Source organism: Pezoporus flaviventris, unplaced genomic scaffold (assembly GCF_033815535.1).
Source record: "Pezoporus flaviventris isolate CSIRO_AGI_PZ_B2104156 unplaced genomic scaffold, CSIRO_AGI_Pfla_v1 ptg000015l, whole genome shotgun sequence".
Lineage (NCBI taxonomy): Eukaryota > Metazoa > Chordata > Aves > Psittaciformes > Psittacidae > Pezoporus > Pezoporus flaviventris.
Window position 1 is genome coordinate 19,308,068 of NW_026892563.1, and position 22,359 is coordinate 19,330,426.

The 22,359-nt window shown below is 40.1% G+C and overlaps 1 protein-coding gene across 3 annotated transcripts; it reads left to right on the plus strand.

The window, feature by feature from the left end:
- Positions 1 to 9,033: 9,033 nt before the first annotated feature.
- Positions 9,034 to 20,313, plus strand: CCT8 (chaperonin containing TCP1 subunit 8). Of its 3 annotated transcripts, XM_061453735.1 has the most exons (15): positions 9,034 to 9,179; positions 10,799 to 10,889; positions 11,441 to 11,520; positions 12,590 to 12,739; positions 13,008 to 13,188; positions 13,853 to 13,914; positions 14,584 to 14,721; positions 15,159 to 15,337; positions 16,249 to 16,315; positions 16,393 to 16,480; positions 16,581 to 16,696; positions 17,994 to 18,065; positions 18,217 to 18,381; positions 18,781 to 18,900; positions 20,081 to 20,313. In XM_061453735.1, exons 1-15 carry the CDS (start codon positions 9,120 to 9,122, stop codon positions 20,156 to 20,158), a joined length of 1,647 nt encoding a protein of 548 aa, XP_061309719.1. In that variant the 5' UTR covers positions 9,034 to 9,119; the 3' UTR covers positions 20,159 to 20,313. The 3 variants fall into 3 exon arrangements, with proteins under 3 accessions (XP_061309719.1, XP_061309717.1, XP_061309718.1); XM_061453733.1 differs by lacking the exons at positions 9,034 to 9,179; positions 10,799 to 10,889; positions 11,441 to 11,520; positions 12,590 to 12,739 and adding an exon at positions 19,337 to 19,457 and having other exon boundaries at positions 12,954 to 13,188; XM_061453734.1 differs by lacking the exons at positions 9,034 to 9,179; positions 10,799 to 10,889; positions 11,441 to 11,520; positions 12,590 to 12,739 and adding an exon at positions 19,337 to 19,435 and having other exon boundaries at positions 12,954 to 13,188.
- The last annotated feature ends 2,046 nt before the right edge of the window (positions 20,314 to 22,359 follow it).

Here is a 22,359-nt window from a genome sequence, read left to right on the forward strand (position 1 = left end):
TTGTTATGGTTACAAAGTCAAAAACTGCCGTTATGATCGGACTCCCTATTTACAGCTGGTTTGGATCCCTTGTGCATCTCTGATATAGTCTTTAATGATGGGTGCTCAAGCCACTTTCCCCCATGAGCCCAAATTCAACCAAATTGCTTGTTCTAATGAAAGATACTGTATTTTTATAAACCCAAACATATTATCTTTTTATAAAGGCACATAAGGAAAAAAAAAAAAAAAGCACTTTGCTCTGGAAGACAAATTGTACAAGAAAGTTCTGAAGGCTATCTTACCCAGGCAAAGCTCCTGCCCAGAAAACAAGACTACAAATTTTCTATTGGTTCACTGATGAAATGAAGCAGGGTAAGGAAAATAAACTGCTTATGTTTCAGAGGGGGAAAAGAGCACTTGAACTTCATTCTTCCTAGATGACTACCCATCATCCTGAGGCTGACTGCAAGTGAAGGACCAAGCATTACCGTTTTGACATTAATGCCACAATCTTCCTCTTATCACAGGACTTTAATAAGAAGAAGCAGATATTCTTGTGATCTAATGTTCAGGACTAAGCCAGTGATATTAATACTCCAGAATATTCCTATATCAAGTCACCCACACTATACTGTTTAGTGCAATACTGACAGGAAAGACTTGACATTATCTAATTAGCATTAGTCAAGACAACATACTGCATCTAGAAATGACACAATATTGATATTTCTCACAAGAAAGAAATGCAAATAGGCTCTGCCATCAGTTTCACACTAAAAAATTTACAACAGAAACCACTACAATCACCACCAAAAAAAAAACCAAACAAAAACAAAACCAAAATGCTCACCCTTTTTTGCATGATTTCGAGTACTCGAAAGGGGAGAACCCCAATGGTTTTACCACTTAAACTGAAATATGTCTGCTACAGGATTTTTTACAGATTGGCAGCAATGACTCTCAATAATATTGGTTACCTTTGAAAACCTGTAATTCCAAACAACAGAGAACAGGCACTAATCTGACAGTCACTTAATAACTTCTTCGCATTATGAAAAGACGCAGCAGTTTAGCGAGACCTGCTCTTCAATGCTGCCCCTTAGAGGACACATTCGAGAAATTCACCGATCTCGTGTCAAAGAGCCTTTGAAGACAACACAAAAAGAGCTGGATTAGGACAGTATAATGTTGCGCCATTCTAAAACCATTCACTATTCCTCATACCACGTTCCTGCAAGCCTATAATGACATGACGGTTTTGATTTTATGATTTTCTTCATGTGGTAATCACAATAAGAACAAAATGAAATTTCCAAACTAAATCTGTACCAAATATTTTTAAATTTTTTCCCCCCCTTTTTTTTTTCTTAGCTCTCTTTATTAGTCTCATCAGAACAGAGCATTTTCTTCTGTAGTTCTCCTGAATGTGCCAGCAGTAACAGAAATTAAAAAAGAAATTACTGGTTAGATTGTATCACAGAGGAATGGAGGCATGAAGGCACAATGAAGTACTCCACTAGGTGTGAGAGTTCAACATTCAGGGATTTTGAAGGCCTGAAAAGCAGGTACCAAGCTGCTGATGAGAGAAAAGGGAGTTACACTTGTGTTTTCAAAATCATTAATAGAATCACACACTGCTGAATGACTGCTTTGGGATTCTTGTCTTGCCCAAAGATATCTTTGTGAACCCCACTCCATTGTATTTTTCTGAGTTTATGCACAAAGCAAGTCTAATTATCAAATGTCTGCTTAGCAAACTAAGTTCAAGTGAAGCCAAACTATACCAGTACGATTTGGAATTTGTTCACTCTGCTTTCCACCACTCCTTTCTGCTTAACGCAGTGTCTTCTTGGCCAAACTATCCAAAGCCTTTGTAAGTAATGAAACAAGACAACTTCTCTCAGAGCGTCTGCAGGTGTTGGGAACATAAATGACTCCCTCCTAAAACTGCAACTTGCTGATGTTGAAAGTAAAAGAGTGGAGGTATGGCTTGCCATTCAAAGCACTGGTTTGATGTCTTCTGCAGGCTCTTCCCAGCTGGCTGATGACATCTGTTAGTGGATCAAAATAATGGATGTGATGCTGTAGTAAATGTTTTGGACCATTTGCATACAAGGCAATGATTAACAGACAATCTGCTGTGAATCTCACAGTTGCCTTACTGATGTCCATATTTTACTCAAGAGAACCTGGACCATAAAGATGCGTAACTGCATAAGAAACGCTTAGACATTCACTTCACTGTACTATGTTTAAAAAAACCACCAAAAAAACCCCAGCTCAAATGCATCACAGTTAAAATCTATTCTGTACTGAGCAATGAATACCCAGCCTGCAGAGTTGGTAAGACAAACAATACTGACAATGAAAATCAGGTGGGACAATTGTCCCTCAAAAGCATAAAAAACAGAGATTTATTTACCGTTCGATTACTGTTTCAAGACTCTTAACCCCAATTCTGAACTCCATGGTTCAGAATTAAACCTGGCTGAGACCCAAGAAGGAAAACTACTGATACTGCTGAGTCAGGGATGTGGTGCTGGAACTTTGGTATCAGTCTGGTGTCATCCTTTTGCTTAGTTCCCTCATTGTCATTTCACCCATTCATTGTGTAGTATGCAAAGCATCTGGAGATCAAATACTTAGCAAATACATGTAAGTCAGAGTGAACAAAGTAATGCAGTATTTCAGGAGCTTTATGTATCTTCATAGCACAGTACAAAGAATAGTTCCTTCTGATTGGATGCACATGAGGGTGGTTTTCTTATTAAATAAACCTCCAGGACATTAACTTTTTTTTTCTGTTGTACATATTACAACAATGGTATATTAATAATTAGCTATTTTGTTGTTTATTAGAAAATGTTCTCTGCTTATTCTTTATATGGAAACTCTGTTGCAGTGCTTAAATGATACCTTGGTAACTGTCCATAATTATTCATATATATATGTCACTTTATTTTTCTCTATTATGGAACTTAAATAGCAAGGGAATAGACTTCAACTATTGTTTTTTTCAGGCAGTAGGTGGTGTATCTACTGCTCGAACATGAGATCGCACTTTGAGGATTTAGCATGTAAATACTGGGAATAAGTCGTGCGTGATACTCCCAACTGTTGGCATGAATCTATTCCATGGCCTTTAGCCCTTACTACACTATGGTTTGATTCCCTTACTTATACAACATGGTATAGTATCTCCTGCTCTGAAGAAGTGCACAGCATTGATTTATTAACATATCTTTAAACACTTCAGGAATCATGTAGGAAAGATTACGCATTACTGCGTGAGCTATGATTCATAGTTACAGCTGAGAAGGTTGTACAGTGCAGAAATGAGGGTTGCAAAGGTGTCTTTGGAATTCTTTTGATTCACAACCAAGCACAGATACAGGCTAGTCTCTGAGCTTCTGATAGATAAATGGGGCTGACAGAGTAGCCAGGAAATAATGGGGAGTTTCCCACGTCATACTGGTGGCTCACACTCTATGCTGGTAAAAAGAAGAGTGCTCTGCAGACCCTGGGCCCAATTCAGAAACAGGTGGGCCAGGAGACTCCCACTGACATGAGCTGTGGAGAATTAATGGATTTCTCAACAAGTATATTCAGATGACACAGGATTAAGAACCTTAAAATTAATCCCCGAATAAGAATGGGGATGATAAGAGAAACAAGATTTGTAGTTACTTGGACAAGATCTTCAATACTATATGGTTAGAGAAAAAAAAAAGTATTAAAAATTGGAAAAACCTCTGTCCCTCTGTCTTTGTCCTGAATCTCTAGTACTATTTTAGAGCATCCTTAGAACAGATTGGGCATCCAAGTCAATGCATGGCACAGTGAAGAAGACCACAGGTTTCAGTGGCCCAGATGCCAAGCAATGTAAGTTGTGGTCTTGATCTCAGAATTCTACCTTTTATCTACAGGTTTTTTTTCTGCGTGCCTGCAGAGATGAAAGAAATGCAAATGAGGTGTGCTAGTAGCTTGTTTCCAGGAGCCTGCAGACAGCTGGTATTCATCTTACTCTTTGTGAATTCACTTAGGTGCTATTTCTGCAGAAATCTATTCAATGCTGAGCCAACCACCCTCTTCCACTATTTCCTATCTTTTCTACATTACAGCCTAAAATTCCTATTTCCATCACTTCTCAGTTTGATGTTCTCCAAGCTCCCACATCCACATAGGTACTGATAAATTCTTCCTACCCCAACAACAACAGTGGAACTCTCAATAGCAGTTGGATCCTGTGCATTCCACTGGAAAAAAAAAAAAACTATACGACCACTTCGAAAAATTAAGAGAAATGTTTCTCTAGCCCTCACCTGATTACAGATTTGACCTCCTCATGCAAAACAGAACTCACCATCTAGAAGACATCAGTTTTGCCCAATTAGGCTTTCTTTTTTATGACATCAAAACCAAAAAGACTTCAACACTTTTGCTTTCTCTCATGAAGCAGAGGCTCTTGAATTTTATTTTCGTGTGTCACAACATGATTTTATACCTTGATTGTACTTGCAATACAAAATCAATACAAACAGCATCAGTTCCTTTCTGAGACTATTATCCTTTCCAATCATGCTTGTTTAGTAGAACCTTTGAATTGTTGCCATTCGTGCAGGTAGAATCAAACATACTGGATACTTAACTCAGCTGGGGACTGTCATCACTATTTAGTTAACATTTTCAGACAATTTACTGATCCTACGCAAAGGCAATACTGCTTTAAAATCCCCAGAAGTGCTTTCCAGTGACTCAAACTGTCTTAGCTACAGCAGAAATCACATACAACTGAGGTAAGAATACACAAATGGCAAAGTAATCTTGCTTTCCTCTCTAGCTTGCAATCTTCTCCACCAGCAAGTGAGATAAGCCCAGGATGAGGGTCGCATTTAACCCAGAAGCTGTGGACCAATGACCTAAGAAATACTTAGTTGATTAGAAGTGCTCCAGTTGATTAGTGTGCTCCTTCTCATCATAAGTGAGATAAACATAATCTGGGAAAAGCTGATGTAACTGCTGCTGCTGTTATGGGAGAATTATGTTAACCCTTCATGTTCAGCCCTACAGGCTGTCTCAGGTATAAGCACAATTCTCTGCAAACTAGGTATGGCCCTCAGGCTTCCCTCAAGATGACACTCACATTTTTTCATCGGCCAGATGTCAGTGTTGTCGGACAAACACAGTCAGATGTTACACCCACAACTTCAGCAGACATTTTTCTATCCTTGTTTTCCAATTGCTCCGGTTCCCACTGCCGGAAAACCAAACAGAAATCAACATTCTGCCATTTTTATGAACTTCCCAAGATCTTATTAAAATTTTACCATCCTAAAAGTTGACAAATATGTGCCTACAGATAAGCTGGGGATTTCCACTTGTACAGTAATAGATTTTGGCTGGTGAAAGGGCAGCCAACTGCCAATAGCCAACCCTCTGACCTTTGGATGGTCTTTTAGCATGGCAATATCTGTGCAAAATATAAATGGTGTAGACAAGAGCTAAAAAAAGATCAAGGCCAAGTCAAAGTCGGGATTAGACAGCGAGTCCCAAATAACTTCTAATAGAAAGAGATGTTTTAGTAATAGTTTAATATAGATAAATATATTTGTATATAATATATATTCATAATCACAAATATACATACACATTTTAGCTTTACTGGTATTCTCGGTTTAAAAGATGTAGTTAACATAAGGTTCAATAAAAGCACTGTAACAACAGGACAGTTCAAGAAGTACTTGAAGATGCATAAGGCAGCACTGCCACAGAATAGACTGCCCTGTCTCCCTTCCTCTCTCCTTGTGCCACTCCCAAGATTTTGTACATCCATGTAGTAAGCATGAAAGCTGAAAGCTGGCTAGACTTCTTTTGGATTAGTCTCAACGCAGACCAGTTCCCTAATCTGACTCATTGCATGGGTGCGCAAATGCTTGTCAAGAGAATATTTAAGAGAAGGGGAAGGACAATGTAGTTGTGAAACAAGCAGGCAGATATGGGACGGCCTTTGTGCTTAAGCCTCTTGCTTAAAATACTAGACCTGTTTCTTTAGCATCCTGCATACTATTGCCTTAATTCTTTTTTTATTTGGATTGACGAAAATCAGAGAAGGAGAATAATACAAATGCATACTAATGAACTCAGAAACATATTTTAATACAAATGGTATATGAATTTAAGCCCAGGTTGGCAATTTACCCAGGCAAATGATAGGATCCTACAGGAAAAGAACCATGGACTTTTCCCAGACCGCAAAATTTCCAGGAAGCCATTTCATCATTTCACCATTCTACTTCCTAGCTGGGAAAAACGGTATTCATGTTAAGTCCTGCAACAATGAGGTAGCTATATCCAGATGACGGCATTGAGAATGTAAAATAGATGGTAAAAATTACAAAACTAGTAAGTGTTGATGATTCACTAGAAATTTGCCTGAGGTCATGCAGATTATTAGTCACAGACAGCTGAAACACATCCTGCCATTGCTGATGAGCACTTGAGACATCTTTCCTCTCTGCCCTAAAATAACTGTTTCTTACTAGAATGCATTCAAACTATTGATATAATGCCCATGACTATGAAAAGTCTTCTACATTGATTTAGGATTAAGTACCTCTCCTCTGATCTTTGAGGCCAACAACAGATTACAGAAGCTGCTTTAAAAAAGTTTCCAGTACCTTGGCTGTAGAACAGGACAGACAGCTCTTCCCTTCCTAGCTGAACTGTGGTGCAGATACATTGGAAAAGCGAAAAAAAAAATATAAATGGGGTTATACCCCCTGTTCCAAACCCCAGCTCTTTCTTTAGAAAATGCCCACACTCCTTGGTCATGACAGGCAGGGCTGAGTAGGTTCCCCCTTCTACTTCAAGCGGCATCTGCCTCCGAGTACTTCTAGCAAAACTGCATACGGATTTTTTGAAGTTCATTCACAGGGTGCTTTATTTAGTTGTGCTTTCTATAATCACTCTTTTTTTTACAATGCCAGGATGTGTTACAGGTTAAAACTGACTGAATTTTAAGACTTACAGGACAGTACACCTAAACCAAGTACATCCTCTCGAGGCTGCTTAAGCAACACATATCAAGAAATTTGATTAACCTTGTAGGCAGCCTATCTGTGGTGCAGAGATGGAGCAACTCAGCCTCTGTTGGTACATATTGCTCAGATACTGCGCAGCCCAAATGCAGCAGTATTATTTCTAAGGCCTTGAAACAATATGCTTGATTTTGTGTAGCACAGAAACAAAGTCAATAAAACTTATCAAACACAAAGCAGCTCCACTGTCTCCTGGCTGGACCTCAGCTATTTTACAGAGATGTCATGGTGAGCCTCCTAAGTACTCTTCACTGTGTCCTGTAGCACACATACTACTTGGGATTACCCTGGACAATGAGGACTTGACTGTAATTTTCCTATCATAGAATCATAGAATGGTTTGGGTTGGAAGGGACATTAAAGCTCATCTAGTTCCAAGCCTCCTGCCATAGGCAGGGACACCTTCCACTAGACCAGCTTTGAGCACCCAGTAGGTTGCTTAAAGCCCTGTCCAACCTGGCCTTGAACACTGCCAGGGCATCCATGGGCAACCTGTTCCCGTGCCACACCACCACCATAGTGAAGAATTCATTCCTTACACGCAATCTAATCTATATCTACCCTCCTTCAGTTTAAACCCATTCCTCCTTGTCCTGTCATTACCTGGCCTTGTAATAACTCCCTCTCCAGCTTTCTTGTAGGCCCATTTAGGTACTGGAAGGCTGCTCAAAGGTCTCCCGAAAGCCTTCTCTTCTCCAGACTGAAAAAGCCCAACTCTCTCAGCCTGTCTTCGTAGGAGAGGTGTTTCAACCCTCTGAGTATCTTCATGGTCTACTCTGACATTGCTCAAGCAGGTCACTGTTCCTCTTATGCTGGGGGCCCCACTGCTGAATGCAGTGGGATCTCACGAGAGCATAGAAGAGCGGGAGAATCACACTCCTGACCACACTCCTTTTGACGCAGACCAGGATATGGTTGGCTTTCTGGGCTCCAAGCACATGGTGCCAGCTGATACTGAGCTTCTCATTGACCAACAACACCCCCAGGTCCTTCTCCTCAGGGCTGCTATTCAGACTATCAGTGCTATCAGCACATTTTGTTTCCATTTGAACAAGTCGGGTCTGTACCAAGCAAAACACCCGACTGGAGTCTGCGAAGTTTCATGACCAGCTTTTGCCACCAGTGGCAATGAATACTATTAACCGTTTCTGAGACATGTATCACTTAATGTACTCAGAGAAACATCTGGGAAACACCCTGCACTTGACAGTGAAAGAAAGAAGCCAACATCAGCCATGGTCACCATATCACCTTACTATATCCCTGATGATTTCTAGGAAAGACCACCACCACATAGCACCTCTGACAAAAGGAGGCAGTGAGTTGGACATAGTACAATAAATCTGGCAATGCTCTCCTGTTTCAGAAAAACAAGAACAGGGGTCTTTTCCTTTTAAAAAAGTTACATAAATTTATGTATCATAAATGTTACATAAATACAGCAACACTGAAATGACCATTTACTCTCTTTAGTTATATTCACCTAAAGCAAAACGCCCAGCCACAGGACAAGCCAACCGTCTCTCAGGTTAGCAACCTCTAAACACTCCCCATTCTATCAATCTCTATTCTCCTTTAGAAACCCAGCAGCCTTTACCCAGCGGTCAGGCTGCAGACTAGGCGGCCTTCTGACGAACTCAGCCAGGCCTGCGAGCACAGAAACACACCAGCCGAGACGGGGCAGTAGAAAACACAGCTTTGAGCAAAACCCCTCCCAGTCGCGGAGCACGGGCCCCGCAGGCGCAGATAAACCGCAGCCTGCGCGCCACCTACCGCCCATTCCCAGCGGGAGCCAAGCAAACAGCCCGGCTCCTCTCCCCGCGGCCCCCCTTCCCTTCCCCCTTCCCCCTTCCCTTCCCCCTTCCCGGGGCGGGGCGGGGCGGGGCGGGGCGGGGCAGGGCAGGGCACTGCGCGGCGCGGCACAGCACAGCCCACCCTGCCCGCGAGTTCCCGGCTGCCCCGGCGCGCCTGCGCGTTTCCTGCTCTCGTCTCTCCCGTCGTCCTCAGCGCCCCACGGTGCCAGGCCCGAGCGGAGCGGAGATGGCGTTTCACGTCCCTAAGGCCCCGGGCTTCGCCCAGATGCTCAAGGAAGGGGCGAAGGTGGGAGCGGCACTGGGCAGGGACTGCTTCCTCTGAGGGGGTGTGGGATGGGAGGAGGTGGCAGGGAGTCTCAGCGTAGCGGCGCGGAGAAGGTTCTGGAGGGCCGGTAGGTCCCGGTGCTCCATGGGTCCCGCGGGGTAGGGGCCCGGGAAGCTTTGTGCTCCCTGATCCTCCAGCCTGGGACCTCTCGGAGGCCGTTGTGGGGCGGGGACCGGCCCCGGTCTCTGCCGGGCCGCGCCGCTGGCGGCGAGAGGGCGGCGCCTGGAGCACGCGGTCTTCGAGAAGGCTCTGCTGCGGCCGCATCATCTTTCTCGTTCCCTGTGCCCGGAGGTGCTGCCTTTACTTCCCGCCACCCCGGTCCCCCACAGTCCCTCCCGAAGGGTGCGCCTGGAAGCTATGTCAGAAGGCGTGTGTCTGGAGAGCTTGTATAGGTGGTGATCAGCAAAAGTCAACCGGGCCCGCTAGATTTAGCTTCGCAGAAGTGTCCCGATTGTTGTGTGCATCCCTTGACGCGCATACTGTGCCCGTAAGAAAAGTACCTCTGCCAGCGTTGTAGAGTAACACACAATTTTCCTTATATTTCCTTTCCATAAATCCGTTCTCATTGTGTGTATCGCTAACATAGTGTAGATTCTGGTAGTAGTCAGAGACTGTTCCTAATAAAGCCGAGTCATTCTTTGAGAAAGTGGGCAGAAAGCAGGCATGTCTGGTGGGTTTTTCTTTAATTGCAGAGAAAAATAAAAGTTCTGGTTGCTGCTACTGAATAGAAAGGAAAGTGAAGCTGGCAACTCAGAAGGCTGTTTTTCTTTTCAGAATCTTTCTTGGAGACAATGGCATATATCGAGGGCAGGGGGAGAGCAAGGAAACAAAGTGGCCTAGATGCTCTAATAGAGATTCCAAGGCCAGAACAGCAAGAACTGCCTTTTACAAAAGAAGGAGGCAGCTGGCATTCTGACATTTTTTTCTTTTGTATTTAGAGAACAAATACTATTAGAGAGTAGCTTTCTCCCCTCTCCTATGGCCCACACAGTATGTTTTACCCTGCTCTTTCTTCAGGCCCTTTCTGTGGATCCCTCCTTTTCTTAAGGCTTCCAAACTGAAGCCAGGCTGATTGACCTCTCAAACACAGATATCTTATAGATCATTACGAATTTTCACACTGTACGTGTTTGAACTTAGAACCGAGTTAGATTATTTTTGTGGAATAGAGAGCTGTGAGCAAAGAAGCATGTGCAAAACTGTGCGCGCAAAACTCTGTGCTTACAGAACCCTTGCCCCTCTCTAATCTGGTATTGGTTATTTTCTGTTTCCCTTTGGCATGCCACTAACTTTTTTGGAAGACTTGGGACATGCAGACTGTATTGAAAACTGAGTCACTGTTCAGATTTTCTGTTCAGAGCTTACTGTGCCTGCTGAACTGCCTAGTTGAGGAGTACACAGTAGTTCTTTTCTTGCTGTCTTTGGGTAAGGTTTCATTTCCCTTTTAAATTTTTAAGTGAAATGCAAAATCTAAGTTGATGAAACCATTGACTCAGTAGATTATTGCTGTTTTGATGAGAAATGACTAGTTAATCCCTTTCTTTTTTTGTTAGCCTGATTCTAAATAACTTCCTTTTTAGCATTTTTCAGGACTAGAAGAAGCTGTCTATAGGAACATCCAGGCATGCAAAGAACTCGCGCAAACCACTCGTACAACTTATGGACCAAATGGTAAATAAATCCTAAAATCAATGTAGTGTTTTTGTGCAAATGTGTTTGAGGAAGCACGCTGGACTTGCTCTGGAATGCTAAAAAGTCTTTGTGGCTGTATAGCTAAGACTTTGTTTTGTTAGCTCTTGATTTATGCTATACAATATACCTGACTTTGCCAGTTTTTTGTTTTTGTCCTTTTTGCTGTCTTGCTGTATGGAAGACGTACAAAAATGAAAGGAAAGACTAACTTGGAAGCTAGTTATAATGAATATACCCGTATTATGTCTGGACAGATATACCAACACAAAAGGTGTTCTGCAGTATTTGTTAATTAAACGGTGTACTAACATTCTTTTGAAGAGAAAACTGCTTATTCAGAAATTGATTTCTTCTCATTGTAGCACATTCTCAAGGGTTACTTCACAAAAAATACTTTAGTTTCTTGAATTATAAATAGGGTTAACATTTTAACGCATAAGATATACTTGAAGTTTATGGAATAGTATCTGTACAAAATACTGCTTTCCTAATGAATGCTTTTTTTATTATTTTCTTTTCCCTTCCACGAGGAATGAACAAAATGATTATCAATCATTTGGAGAAGCTCTTTGTTACAAATGATGCTGCTACTATCTTGAGAGAGCTGGATGTAAGTTTTCTTGCTTCAGAAGATGTCAGTTGTGAACTAGTGTTTCCATTCATGGGTTGTGATGGTTCTGAATGTTTAATACATGCCACGCTGACAGATGATTTACATGTCATTTTTTGAGTCGTTGACATCTTTTACTGGATTTGCTTAGTCAGTGGGCTATGTCCACAGCAAGGAACAGAACTCTTCTGTGAAGCAGCATTAAATAATTGCAGGAAATACTTAATAATTGCCTACTTTTTGTCCCCCAGACCAATGTAGATTTAGAAGAGTGCATGTCTGGACAATTCAGTGTTTGGAAAACTCTGCATGAAATCACTGTTTATCTTCCAGTGTTGGTGGTTGCTGTACTCTCCTGTCTGCTTAGAATAGGTTAATTGCATTTAAAGAAGATGAGGTTATAGTAGCATCCTCCTGTGCATGCAGTAAAAGTCTGTGAAGACTGATCTGTCATAACTTTTTCTCTTACTATCAACTTAATATTTGTGTTTTGATACAAATAATACTTTACTGAATTCTGTACTTACTGGTAGAAATTGTGTAAGTATTAAGTATTTCCTTAATGCAGTTTGTTAATGTGGACTATTTACTGAATCTAATGAATCTTGCATATTATTTTCTGGGATAAAATGACAGTGGTTTTATTGCCTTGGGATAAAAGGGAAAGCAGTGCAGTATGTAAGCAGAAAAAACACTAAACTGGTATTTCAACATTTACTTGGCATGTTATGCATCCAAATTCGGCTTGAAGATCTAAACTTCCTGTTGCTGAGCTTGATTGTGAAACTATTGCATTCTATAAAAATAGTACAGAACCAGTATCAGGGATGTGTGATTTATGCTGTAGGGGAAATGTTCGGGTCTCTGTTTTCTTCATACATGCCATTTGCTTACTAGGGAAGGTAGCCAGTTAAGATAATGTGTCCTCTTTTCTTTTTCCAATTTTGTGCTTTCTTAGTATACTTAGGTACAATTTAAAATAAGAGAGATTATACTGGATGCACAGAAAAACCTGAAGCTGTAGTCTAGGTGGATTTTTAGTAACTAAGATATGTAACTTCTTTTAAAGGTCCAGCATCCTGCTGCAAAAATGCTTGTGATGGCTTCCCACATGCAAGAGCAAGAAGTTGGAGATGGAACAAACTTTGTCCTTGTTTTTGCTGGTTTTCTTCTGGAGTTAGCAGAAGACCTTCTGAGGATGGGATTATCCGTCTCGGAGGCAAGTCATATTGTCATTACAACTCGCAGAGCTTGAATTTACACTATAATTCTTGGATCATGGTATTGTGAATTGTCTGCTTCCTTCCTTCTGAAGTAATTTTTTAGATAGACACATATGAAGAACAACAGTAGAACAGAAGTTTTGCTGCTTGTGATTTCTTGCTACACTTGTAAGCTTTTGCTTTTGTTAATGTTTAATGGTCCTTTGAAAAGAAGATACAAGCAGTATGAAGTGGTGTAGCGAGTATTTCTTGTTTGCTTCACAGGTGATTGAAGGATATGAAAAAGGTTGCAAGAAAGCCCTAGAAATCCTTCCAGACTTGGTGTGCTATTCTGCAAAGAACCTTCGAGATGTTGAAGAAGTGGCATCTTTGTTGCACACACCAGTGATGAGCAAACAATATGGCAATGAGCAATTTTTATCAAAGCTTATTGCTCAGGCCTGCGGTAAGTGGACAAGAACAGATGTGTGCATGCATCTAAAAAACTGAATGGTTTTGCTTATGATTGTTAGTAATGTCTTCATGTGAGATGAGTATAACCTTTATTGTGTTGAACTCTTCATTGGTATTGTGGCTCAGAAAAGGTCTGTTTCTTGCTAAAAATTTATAGACACATTTCTATTCTTTTAAAATCAGAAACCATCTTTTTTCCTCTTACCATTTGGAAAATATGTTACACTTCATACAAGCTGTTGCTAGTCTCAGCCACAGAACAGTGGAAGCAGGACTGTAGTTGTGTTGCGCTCTTGTTTTCTCCCTTTAGATTTCCAGGAAAAAAAGCTTCCATGATTGGTTTTAAGTGTTTTCTGAAAATACTCTCTGTCAGACTTCACTCTTCAATGTATGTGTGTAAATGAATATTTGAATTTAATTAACTGAGCAGCCTGAAATAGGTGTTTCTTTCTGATTACTACATTGAAAAAAAACAAAATCTGTTTCTCGTCATGCAAGTTATTAGCAGATTAAAATTGCCTTAAATTTAGGCAGGCATCTCAAACCATTGAATTTTAGTACTTCAGAAAAACTCCATTATTTATGGTCATTGTTCTACTTTATTCATTAACCAGCACAAATTAATTTTTTTTTTTTTATTTCTTTCCTCCGAACAGTTTCTATTCTTTCGGATTCTGGTCATTTCAATGTTGATAATATCAGAGTGTGCAAAATTGTGGTAAGTTGGAAGTAGCTAGCTTTACTGTATTATCAAGGTAAACGGTTTAATGAAAGTTAATTTTCAGATCTTTAAATTTCAGAAGTGTCTTTTATATTCTTGTTTCTGTTGTGTTGTGGCATTCATAGTAAGTTTTGGAACTTGGTCTTTATATTCCGTATTTAGTGCTCACTTGCAACTTTCAGAAACAAAAATCATTAAAATCATGAAAGTATACACTTAAGTCAGATACATTAACTTTATTGTACACAGGGATGTTGATTGATTGCATCTTTGTAGATGCAGTCACAAGATTAAGCTAAAATGCAGGCTGGCAGAAATGTAGCTGTCTAATCTTGCATTCTTTTTGTCAGGCCTCAGTTCAGTGGGTAGGAATAAGTTTATATCTAGTATGAATTTCCCCTGCTAATAAATACATAACAGATTGAGCACAGAAAATGTATGTAATAGGCTTTAGGTGGACCACCAAATAGTCTTAAAATGGAAACCTGTAAGACTATGTTTGGTGTTGTTAAACCAGCTTCAGTCTCATTTCTTTATGCTGCAATAAAAACTTAGGTTGCTGCATTCAAATGAATGTAAGGACTGCCTTTCCTAAAGGGTGTAGTGCAGCTTTCTGGCAATAAATGATTGATACAGCTTTCCTCCATTCCATTTCTTTCCTTTCAGGGTGCTGGTATCTCTGCTTCCTCAGTACTGCATGGCATGGTTTTTAAAAAAGAAACTGAAGGAGATGTCACTTCTGTCAAAGATGCAAAAATAGCTGTGTATTCCTGCCCTTTTGATGCTATGATAACTGAAACTAAGGTATGTTAAAGCTCAGAATAAGTTGTGTATTTATTTATGCTCATGTGCTCTTATTTTTAGTCTTAACTATAAATATCATTGACACTTGATGATTCAGATATTTTTGTTAATATTGAGTTCATTAGTTTAAAAAAAGCTGATAGAAAACATCTGAAACCAATTTTACTTCTGAGGGTTTTTGGGGTTTGTGAGGTGGTTTTGGTTTTGTTGGGTTATTTGAGGTGTGTGCTAGAATGTCTGAACCTCAGGGTTGTCTATAAACACTAAAGTGCCCTTTTTTGACTTCTTTTACCCTGTTGCCTGGGAAGGGTGGCAGTATTATGAAATAGGATAACTTGGGGTTTATGGATAAGGTTGGAAGACAAAATGATTTGTCAGAAACTTCTAGGCATGTAGTTAACATTGAATTGATAACTATGTGTTTTATTTTTTACTAGGGCACTGTACTTATAAAGAATGCTGAAGAGCTGATGAATTTCAGTAAGGGAGAAGAAAATCTAATGGATTTACAAGTGAAAGCTATTGCTGATAGTGGTGCAAATGTAGTAGTAACGGGTGGCAAAGTGGCAGACATGGCACTTCACTATGCCAACAAATACAATCTTATGTTAGTCAGGTAAGTGCTAGAAGAATGTGAAAACTTTTCATCTGCAAGTTTTATGAAATATACTTGCCATATTGGCACTTGCCTCTCAAACAAATTGGAAAGAAACTATTGCAGACTGTTCTTTTCTACTGATCAAAACCTGAGCTGCAGTTTGGTTGTTTCATAGCATATGTTTCTTGTTAGTATTTCACCTCTGTATGACAGCTAATCAGGGAGTAACTTGTGTATATGGCACTGTTATTCTGTCTTTAAGTGTCGTTATAGCACAGCTGAAATTAAGAATATCAAAATTTGTGGATCTAGTAAAGAGGGATGTGGCCTCAGACGCACTTAAGTCTATACCACAGTGGTTCTGCCTGGTCACAGTCTTCATGTGATGGTTTAGCAATAATGAGATGCCTCCATGCATCACTGATGTATTGATGGGTGGAAGAACTAATTCTTAATACTTTATTTTTGTGGGCCTTAAATCATCTTCTCTAAATAAATCATTTGTGCGTCCTTGAACTATATTCTGCACAATGTAAGTCAGATTTACTAGCGGTAGCTCTCATCTCACACAAATAAGTGGACCTTTGTTGAAAGCTGTAAATTTATTGGTGGTATCCAAAAAGTTTGAACTTCTGAAAATGGAGCATGGTAGTGTAATCTTTTTCATAACAAAGATCGTTATAGAAGTGCTGTAAAGATGCATTCAAGTCTTAATGCACTAGATTATTGATAATTTTCATCAATTCGAACTACTTACTTGTTTTTAAATTCTTAGTTTTTGCATAGCATTCCTGAAAATTGTAACTGAAAGAGATAAATGGATTTTATAACTTGGTGCAGTAAATCTTGATAGATGTCATTAGTTTACAGAATGCTGCCAAGTGAAGAGAATATGTGTTAACATTTGTTCTGCAAATGTGTTTTTAAAGGTTGAACTCAAAGTGGGATCTGAGAAGACTCTGCAAAACTGTTGGTGCAACAGCCCTACCCAGACTGGTATGGACTTTTCAAATGAGTAGGAGGGAGAGAACTTATGAGGAGGTTCACCTCTTAACTCTTGTTTTTCTTTACAGACTCCCCCTACTCTAGAAGAAATGGGTCACTGTGACAGTGTGTATTTATCAGAGATTGGGGATACACAGGTTGTTGTTTTTAAGCATGGTATGTTTGTTCCTTACAGCTCCTAATGTTACTGTCCTAGAAGTACGATGTTCTTGTGTTTTGCATCTAACAAAATTCAGTAATGCACATGTCTTAACAGAAAAAGAGGATGGTGCCATTTCTACTATCCTCATTCGTGGGTCTACAGACAATCTGATGGATGACATAGAGCGAGCAGTGGATGATGGTGTAAATACTTTCAAAGTACTCACAAGGGTAAGTAACCAGTTATCAAAACTGAGCTATGTAGATGAGTTTGAAGCAAAACTCATGCTTGCTTTGCCCTCATTTGCTACAAAGGCTGTAGCTCATCAGCTTAGGAACCTTCTTGAGGTGTAGAGAAGACTCTGTAGATGTCTGCCAACATTGTTGTGAATGCCGTGTACATGAAAGATAGTGCTTGGCTCTGAATGTACTGCTCTTAATTTTCCAGTAATGAATGAGTTCTTGAAGATACATTAGTTTTACCACACTGTAATAGCAGTCAGCTATTGCTTGACTATTTCCCTAAATGTTTTATAATGCTCCTTGGAAGCCAGGGACAGAGAAAAGCTAGATAGCTTTGTCACTGGGTATCGGAAGGAACAGACTGGTTGGATACTGAATTTCTAGTTCATCGGTGACAAGATAGATGCGCTTCTTCCACATACTACAGATAGGTTTTAGAGATGGAAGAATTCAGTTCTTCAGAGTTTCTTCTGAGCAGCTTTTGTAGACTTGAATGCTTGAATGTTCATTTTTCATTTTTTTTTTTTTTTATACAAAAGGAAATGATTGTGAATTTACTCAGAAGATGGCATGCAAAAAATGCTAAACTTCTGTTTGATGCTTAATATCCTATGCATACTGGGACATGCACACAGAGTTAAAGTGCAGAAGCAGCCATAGTCTCTGTATTTATTTTTGTCTCCAGGAGTTGGCCTGACTTATGATTTATGATGATTACTTTTCTGTTAGAAAGACTGGGAGTTCTTCAGTGAATCCTGGTGTTTGCTAAACGATAAACAAAATGCTTAATTTAAAAGAAAACAAAAACTCCAAGCACTTTGTGATACCTTAAACATAGTGTAAGGTAGATTGGTTTCCTGCATGGTATTTCCCAACAATGGAATGTTGGGAAAGTTAATGGAAAGGGTGAGAAAGTCTAGGAATTCTTTTATTAGTTAGGCAAGAGTTTAAATTACTTTATAAAAACCCCAAACCAACCCTCCACCCAAAAACTCAAAATCAAACCCAAAAAAACACCAAACCCCACAGCCAACCAACCAAACAGATCCCACTACATTATTATTTTGCTTTTACATGAGAAGCTATTCTTGTCAAAGACATTGGAACGAATGAGTTAATTCTGGTAAATTCTGTTATAATTCATGTCTGTTCCAAAGCATATTCTTAATAAGTCTGCGTGGGATAAAGTTCTGTTGCATTCTTCATAGAATATATAAATTTTAAAAGTGAAAATCAATGCCACACTTTAACCAAAACTTTGTGTTTTGGGATGGTATGTTCACAGGATAAACGGCTTGTTCCTGGAGGTGGTGCAACAGAGATTGAGTTAGCCAAGCAGATCACATCCTATGGAGAGGTACAGCAAATGGGCACTTTATTTCTTTTTTTATACAACTTAGACACACATATATACTTATTTAAATATATATGTGACTTATACAAATATATACATATTATTTTATACCTAAATTTTTTAAATGCTGACATGGTTTTCGACTTCACTTCAGACTTGTCCTGGGCTTGACCAGTATGCCATCAAGAAGTTTGCTGAGGCGTTTGAAGCCATTCCTCGAGCACTGGCAGAAAACTCTGGAGTAAAGGCTAATGAGGTCATCTCCAAACTTTATGCTATGCATCAGGAAGGGAACAAAAATGTTGGATTTGATATTGAGGTAAATAGTCTTTTGCATTACTTGGTGCTTTGCCATACAGGGTTATATTTAATATATACATAATTCATACTGATAGAAGTACTTTAAATCACTGAATTTGTGTTGTATGGTCTAGAAGAATAACTTCTTAGAGTTGTAATAATCAGCCAGCAAGCAGTTAAATTCAGTGTAGTATAGTAGCCTTCTGTTGAAGGTAAAGTGAGATACTGAACTGATGTGATAGAGAATAAGTCTTTAGTAATTACTTAGTCTTCCTGCTAATGGATTAGGAACAAAGGTTTTCTGAAGAGAGATTAGAAAAGTGATAACTTGTTTTAAACCTGTAATGTTGAAAACCCAGTAACTTGCTATGTAGAAGCCTGAGGAGGTTCTGAACAATGTTTTCACCCTGTCTGATAGGCTGAAGCTGCTGCTGTGAAGGATATGTTGGAAGCTGGTGTACTAGACACATACCTTGGAAAATTCTGGGGTATCAAGCTGGCTACGAATGCAGCAGTAACTGTCCTAAGAGTAGATCAGGTAAGATCACAAGTAATTTGGGCACTGAATTGAAATCTTGAATTAAATGTGCAGAACATGTGAATCTTCTTGGAATGCAAGATAGAAAAATAGAATACTTGAAAATGTGGTTTGTTTATTGCTGAAAGCCTGGAAGTTGTTCTCTAAAGAGCTCATAATTTGGAATGTTGTAATGTTGCCACTTCCATAAGATCACTTTTAATGTTTTGGTTTTTTTTTTAAGATTTGACATTTTGATACTCGTAGTCCAGAAAGCTGTCCTAACTTTTGTAGAAGCAAGATTTTTAACAGAAGAAACCTTCTGTCATATATTGTTTTCACAGGAAAATCCAACTTTTAGGGAAAAGAGATGTTATAATCTTAATGATAAAAACGTTAAGTTTCTATATTTTGTGCAACTTTAGCAAAAAGGTATTTGCATCTAAAATTTCTGTAGATTATTATGGCAAAACCAGCAGGTGGTCCAAAAGTCCCTAAGCAACAAGGACATTGGGATAAGGATGACTGGAAAGACGAGCCTGAAAAATAGTGTGCAGTAAGCTGTCTCTAGCAGAGAGGTATCTGTGTGTGTGGGCACATGCATGAGTATATGTTGACAAGCACATGGCAGATGATAACTTTCTTGAGGACATGTGACACTGCTGTCTTAGGTGTGCTGATTGCTACATTTTGTATTTATGCCTTTGCAAAGGAATTCTAAACCCAAGCTTTGATTAAGTGATGACGTGCAGTTTTAGCTTTGCTTGTTGCTATCAAAAGTACAGAAAAAGAGTCTTTCACATGGCAGGACGGGTGGACTTTAGGCATTTAAAGTGTTAATAAAGTTTAGACTATAATTCAGACTAATAATTCTGATAATTCTGCTTTCTGTGGTGTGCATTCTGGAAAACCATCACTCCTATTTTTGCACTCGCTTTCTGTAGACTAACCATAATTTGCATGCAAAAATGAGGTAAAAGCCCTTTTCTTGTGTATCAGGGCTCAGCTTCTGCTATTTACAAAAAAAAAACCCAACCCAAACTAATGTGCGAGTATCTCAATTTGATGGATAAAAATAAGATTGAGGCTTAGGTTCAGACTAGGGAAGTTGCATTAATTTTAGTGAATGTTGACAGAATCATAGGGCTGTAAGAGTCTGATTCTAACCTTTACCTTTTTCTGTTCCCTGTTATCTTTTAAGATCATTATGGCAAAACCCAGTGGTGGCCCAAAACCTCCATCAGGAAAGAAGGATTGGGATGAAGACCAAAATGCTTAAACGATTTAAATATACTTCTTAAGTGACATGATGAGTTTTTTGATATTCCAGCCAGAGCCTGTCATGATGTTTTGCTCTGTTGCCTTTAAGTTATGAATTGTGTCTTACGGAGTGCAGAACTTCAGGCACACCAATAAATATACTTGCTGTTAAAACATTGTCACATTATTTGGACTTAGCATGATGTGGTTGTTCCCAGGCATTTGTGTATGGGTTGACCTTCCTCACCAGGATAGGGGCAGAAAGTAAGGTGAAAAAGCTCATGGGCTGAGGTGGAGACCGGGAGATCCCTTACTAATTACTGCAACAGGCATGTGCAGAAAATTATTAACAATTAAAGAGGAACGGGAGGGTGAGAAGGAATTAAATCCAAACTATGTTCCTGTCCACCTCCCCTTCTTCCCAGGCTAAGATGTATTCTTTATTCCAACTCCTCTACCTCTTCCCTGCACTTGAGCGCTGAAAGGGGATAGGGAAGGGGGGTTGTGGTCAGGCTGTAACAGCACCTCTTCACTGCTCCTTCCTATGCACACTTTTCCCCTCCTCCCCTACCATGGTATAGTCCTTGTTGAGCTGCTTCAGCATGGGGGTCCGCCGTAGGTTGTAGTTGACCAGGAGCAACTGGCTTCTGCAGCAGCACTTGCCCCAGTGTGGGTTCCTCATTGCAGACTGCAGCTTTCTTCAAGGCACACATTCCTCTGACTCTGTCCTGGGAGCCTCCTTGGCTGCAGTGTGGAGGCCAGTATGGTCCTCTGTGAGCTGCAGGTGGACAACTTGCTTCAGCATGGTCTCTCCAGGGGCTGTGAGGGGTGCCTGGAGCTGCTCCTCTCCGGTGCTTGCAGGGCTGCTTCTCGCACTTTCCCCTTCAAGCCCTGACACCGTTTTGCTTTCTCCAAGGTGCCATCCCCTTGGCTGAAGGGCTCAGCTGTGCCCTGGTGTGGGTCTATTAGAAGTGGCTGTGTTTAGCAGCAGCCATGCCCAGCCTCTCCTCAGAGGCCACAGCTGCACCCAGTATAGTGGATGAGGGGAGACTGAGCCTGCTGCAGGAACTTCTGGAAAGCATAATCTAATTGTTGTAGCTCTTCACTGTACTCCTTGCCCAATATTTGAGTGTAAAAAGTCAAATATTGTAAGAAAGAACCAAGTATGGCAAAGGGTTAGTTTATTTTTGTTTCATATATCAGCTTCATTGTCACCCTTTACAGAGTCTCCATGCTCTCAAAATGGCAGCGTGACTGCCGTGAACTGCATCTCATTCTAATGGCCTTAAAAATAAAGGCTGGGCAGCACTAGCTAGCATGATGCAGAATAGCAGAATCTTTCAAGCAAAGTCCTCTGTTAAGATTCTTCTTGGAAAGTAAACAGCTTGTGTGTCTTGGAGTAACTTGAAAGGAGAACTGCACTTGAAATTCAAGTCACTTCAATAATTAATGCTTTTATTACTCTTGCCAGTGCTACTGTTTCACAGCCAGAAGGGAGTGGAAGGCTAAATCAAGTCTACAACTATCTTATGCCTAAATAAGGCTGCCACACAGCAGCTACACTAATGCTTGCTTTATAGTCCATTGCTGGTGTGGCCAAAAAATAAACTCAGCAAGTTTTCAGGATTGGCATACTGATAAAAGTCAGCTGCACAAGTGCTGCTGCTGCTGACTGTAAGGGTAACAAGAACACGTTAAGACTGCCCATTTTGTTAGTGAGGTTGTGAAAAATGCACTGAATGTAAGCAGCTGCTGCTCTAGCATGGACAAGCCAAGATTTTATTTATGTGAAACCCAATGTGAAGCCTAGCCTGTGGAGAAGAGAACTTTATAGTTACAAGTCACTGCAGGACTAGTTTTCTTACCCCTCCCCAGTGCAGAAGGAATGCCTGTAGCAAAAGGGAGAGAGACCCAAGCTCTCAGCCTTGCCAAAATACCGGCAACATTCCCATGTAGAAGAATTCCCAGAGAGTTTGCACACCAGGAATGACACTATTGGGCATAAACCAACAGTGGAAAAGGAGGTGATGCTGAATTGGTCTCAGCTGTAAGATGTGTAGAAAGAAACAGCTTCTACTTGGATCCCAGTTCTAAAATACACTTAGATGATAGCCAAGAGAACTAGTTTGAAGTGTAAGTTGACTGAAATGTGTAGCACGTGCAGGAAACTAAAAGTAGTGGTTCCTTGTTTGTGCCAATGCACTCAACACAAACTTAACA

What these genes read in the sequence shown, in the direction of transcription:
- CCT8 (XM_061453735.1), top strand. Translation starts at nt 9,120, where the DNA reads ATGGCGTTTCACGTCCCTAAGGCCCCGGGCTTCGCCCAGATGCTCAAG. An exon ending in GCTTATTGCTCAGGCCTGCG is followed by an intron (nt 13,189 to 13,852) that starts GTAAGTGGACAA and finishes TCCTCCGAACAG; the next exon opens with TTTCTATTCTTTCGGATTCT. An exon ending in TACAATCTTATGTTAGTCAG is followed by an intron (nt 15,338 to 16,248) that starts GTAAGTGCTAGA and finishes GTGTTTTTAAAG; the next exon opens with GTTGAACTCAAAGTGGGATC.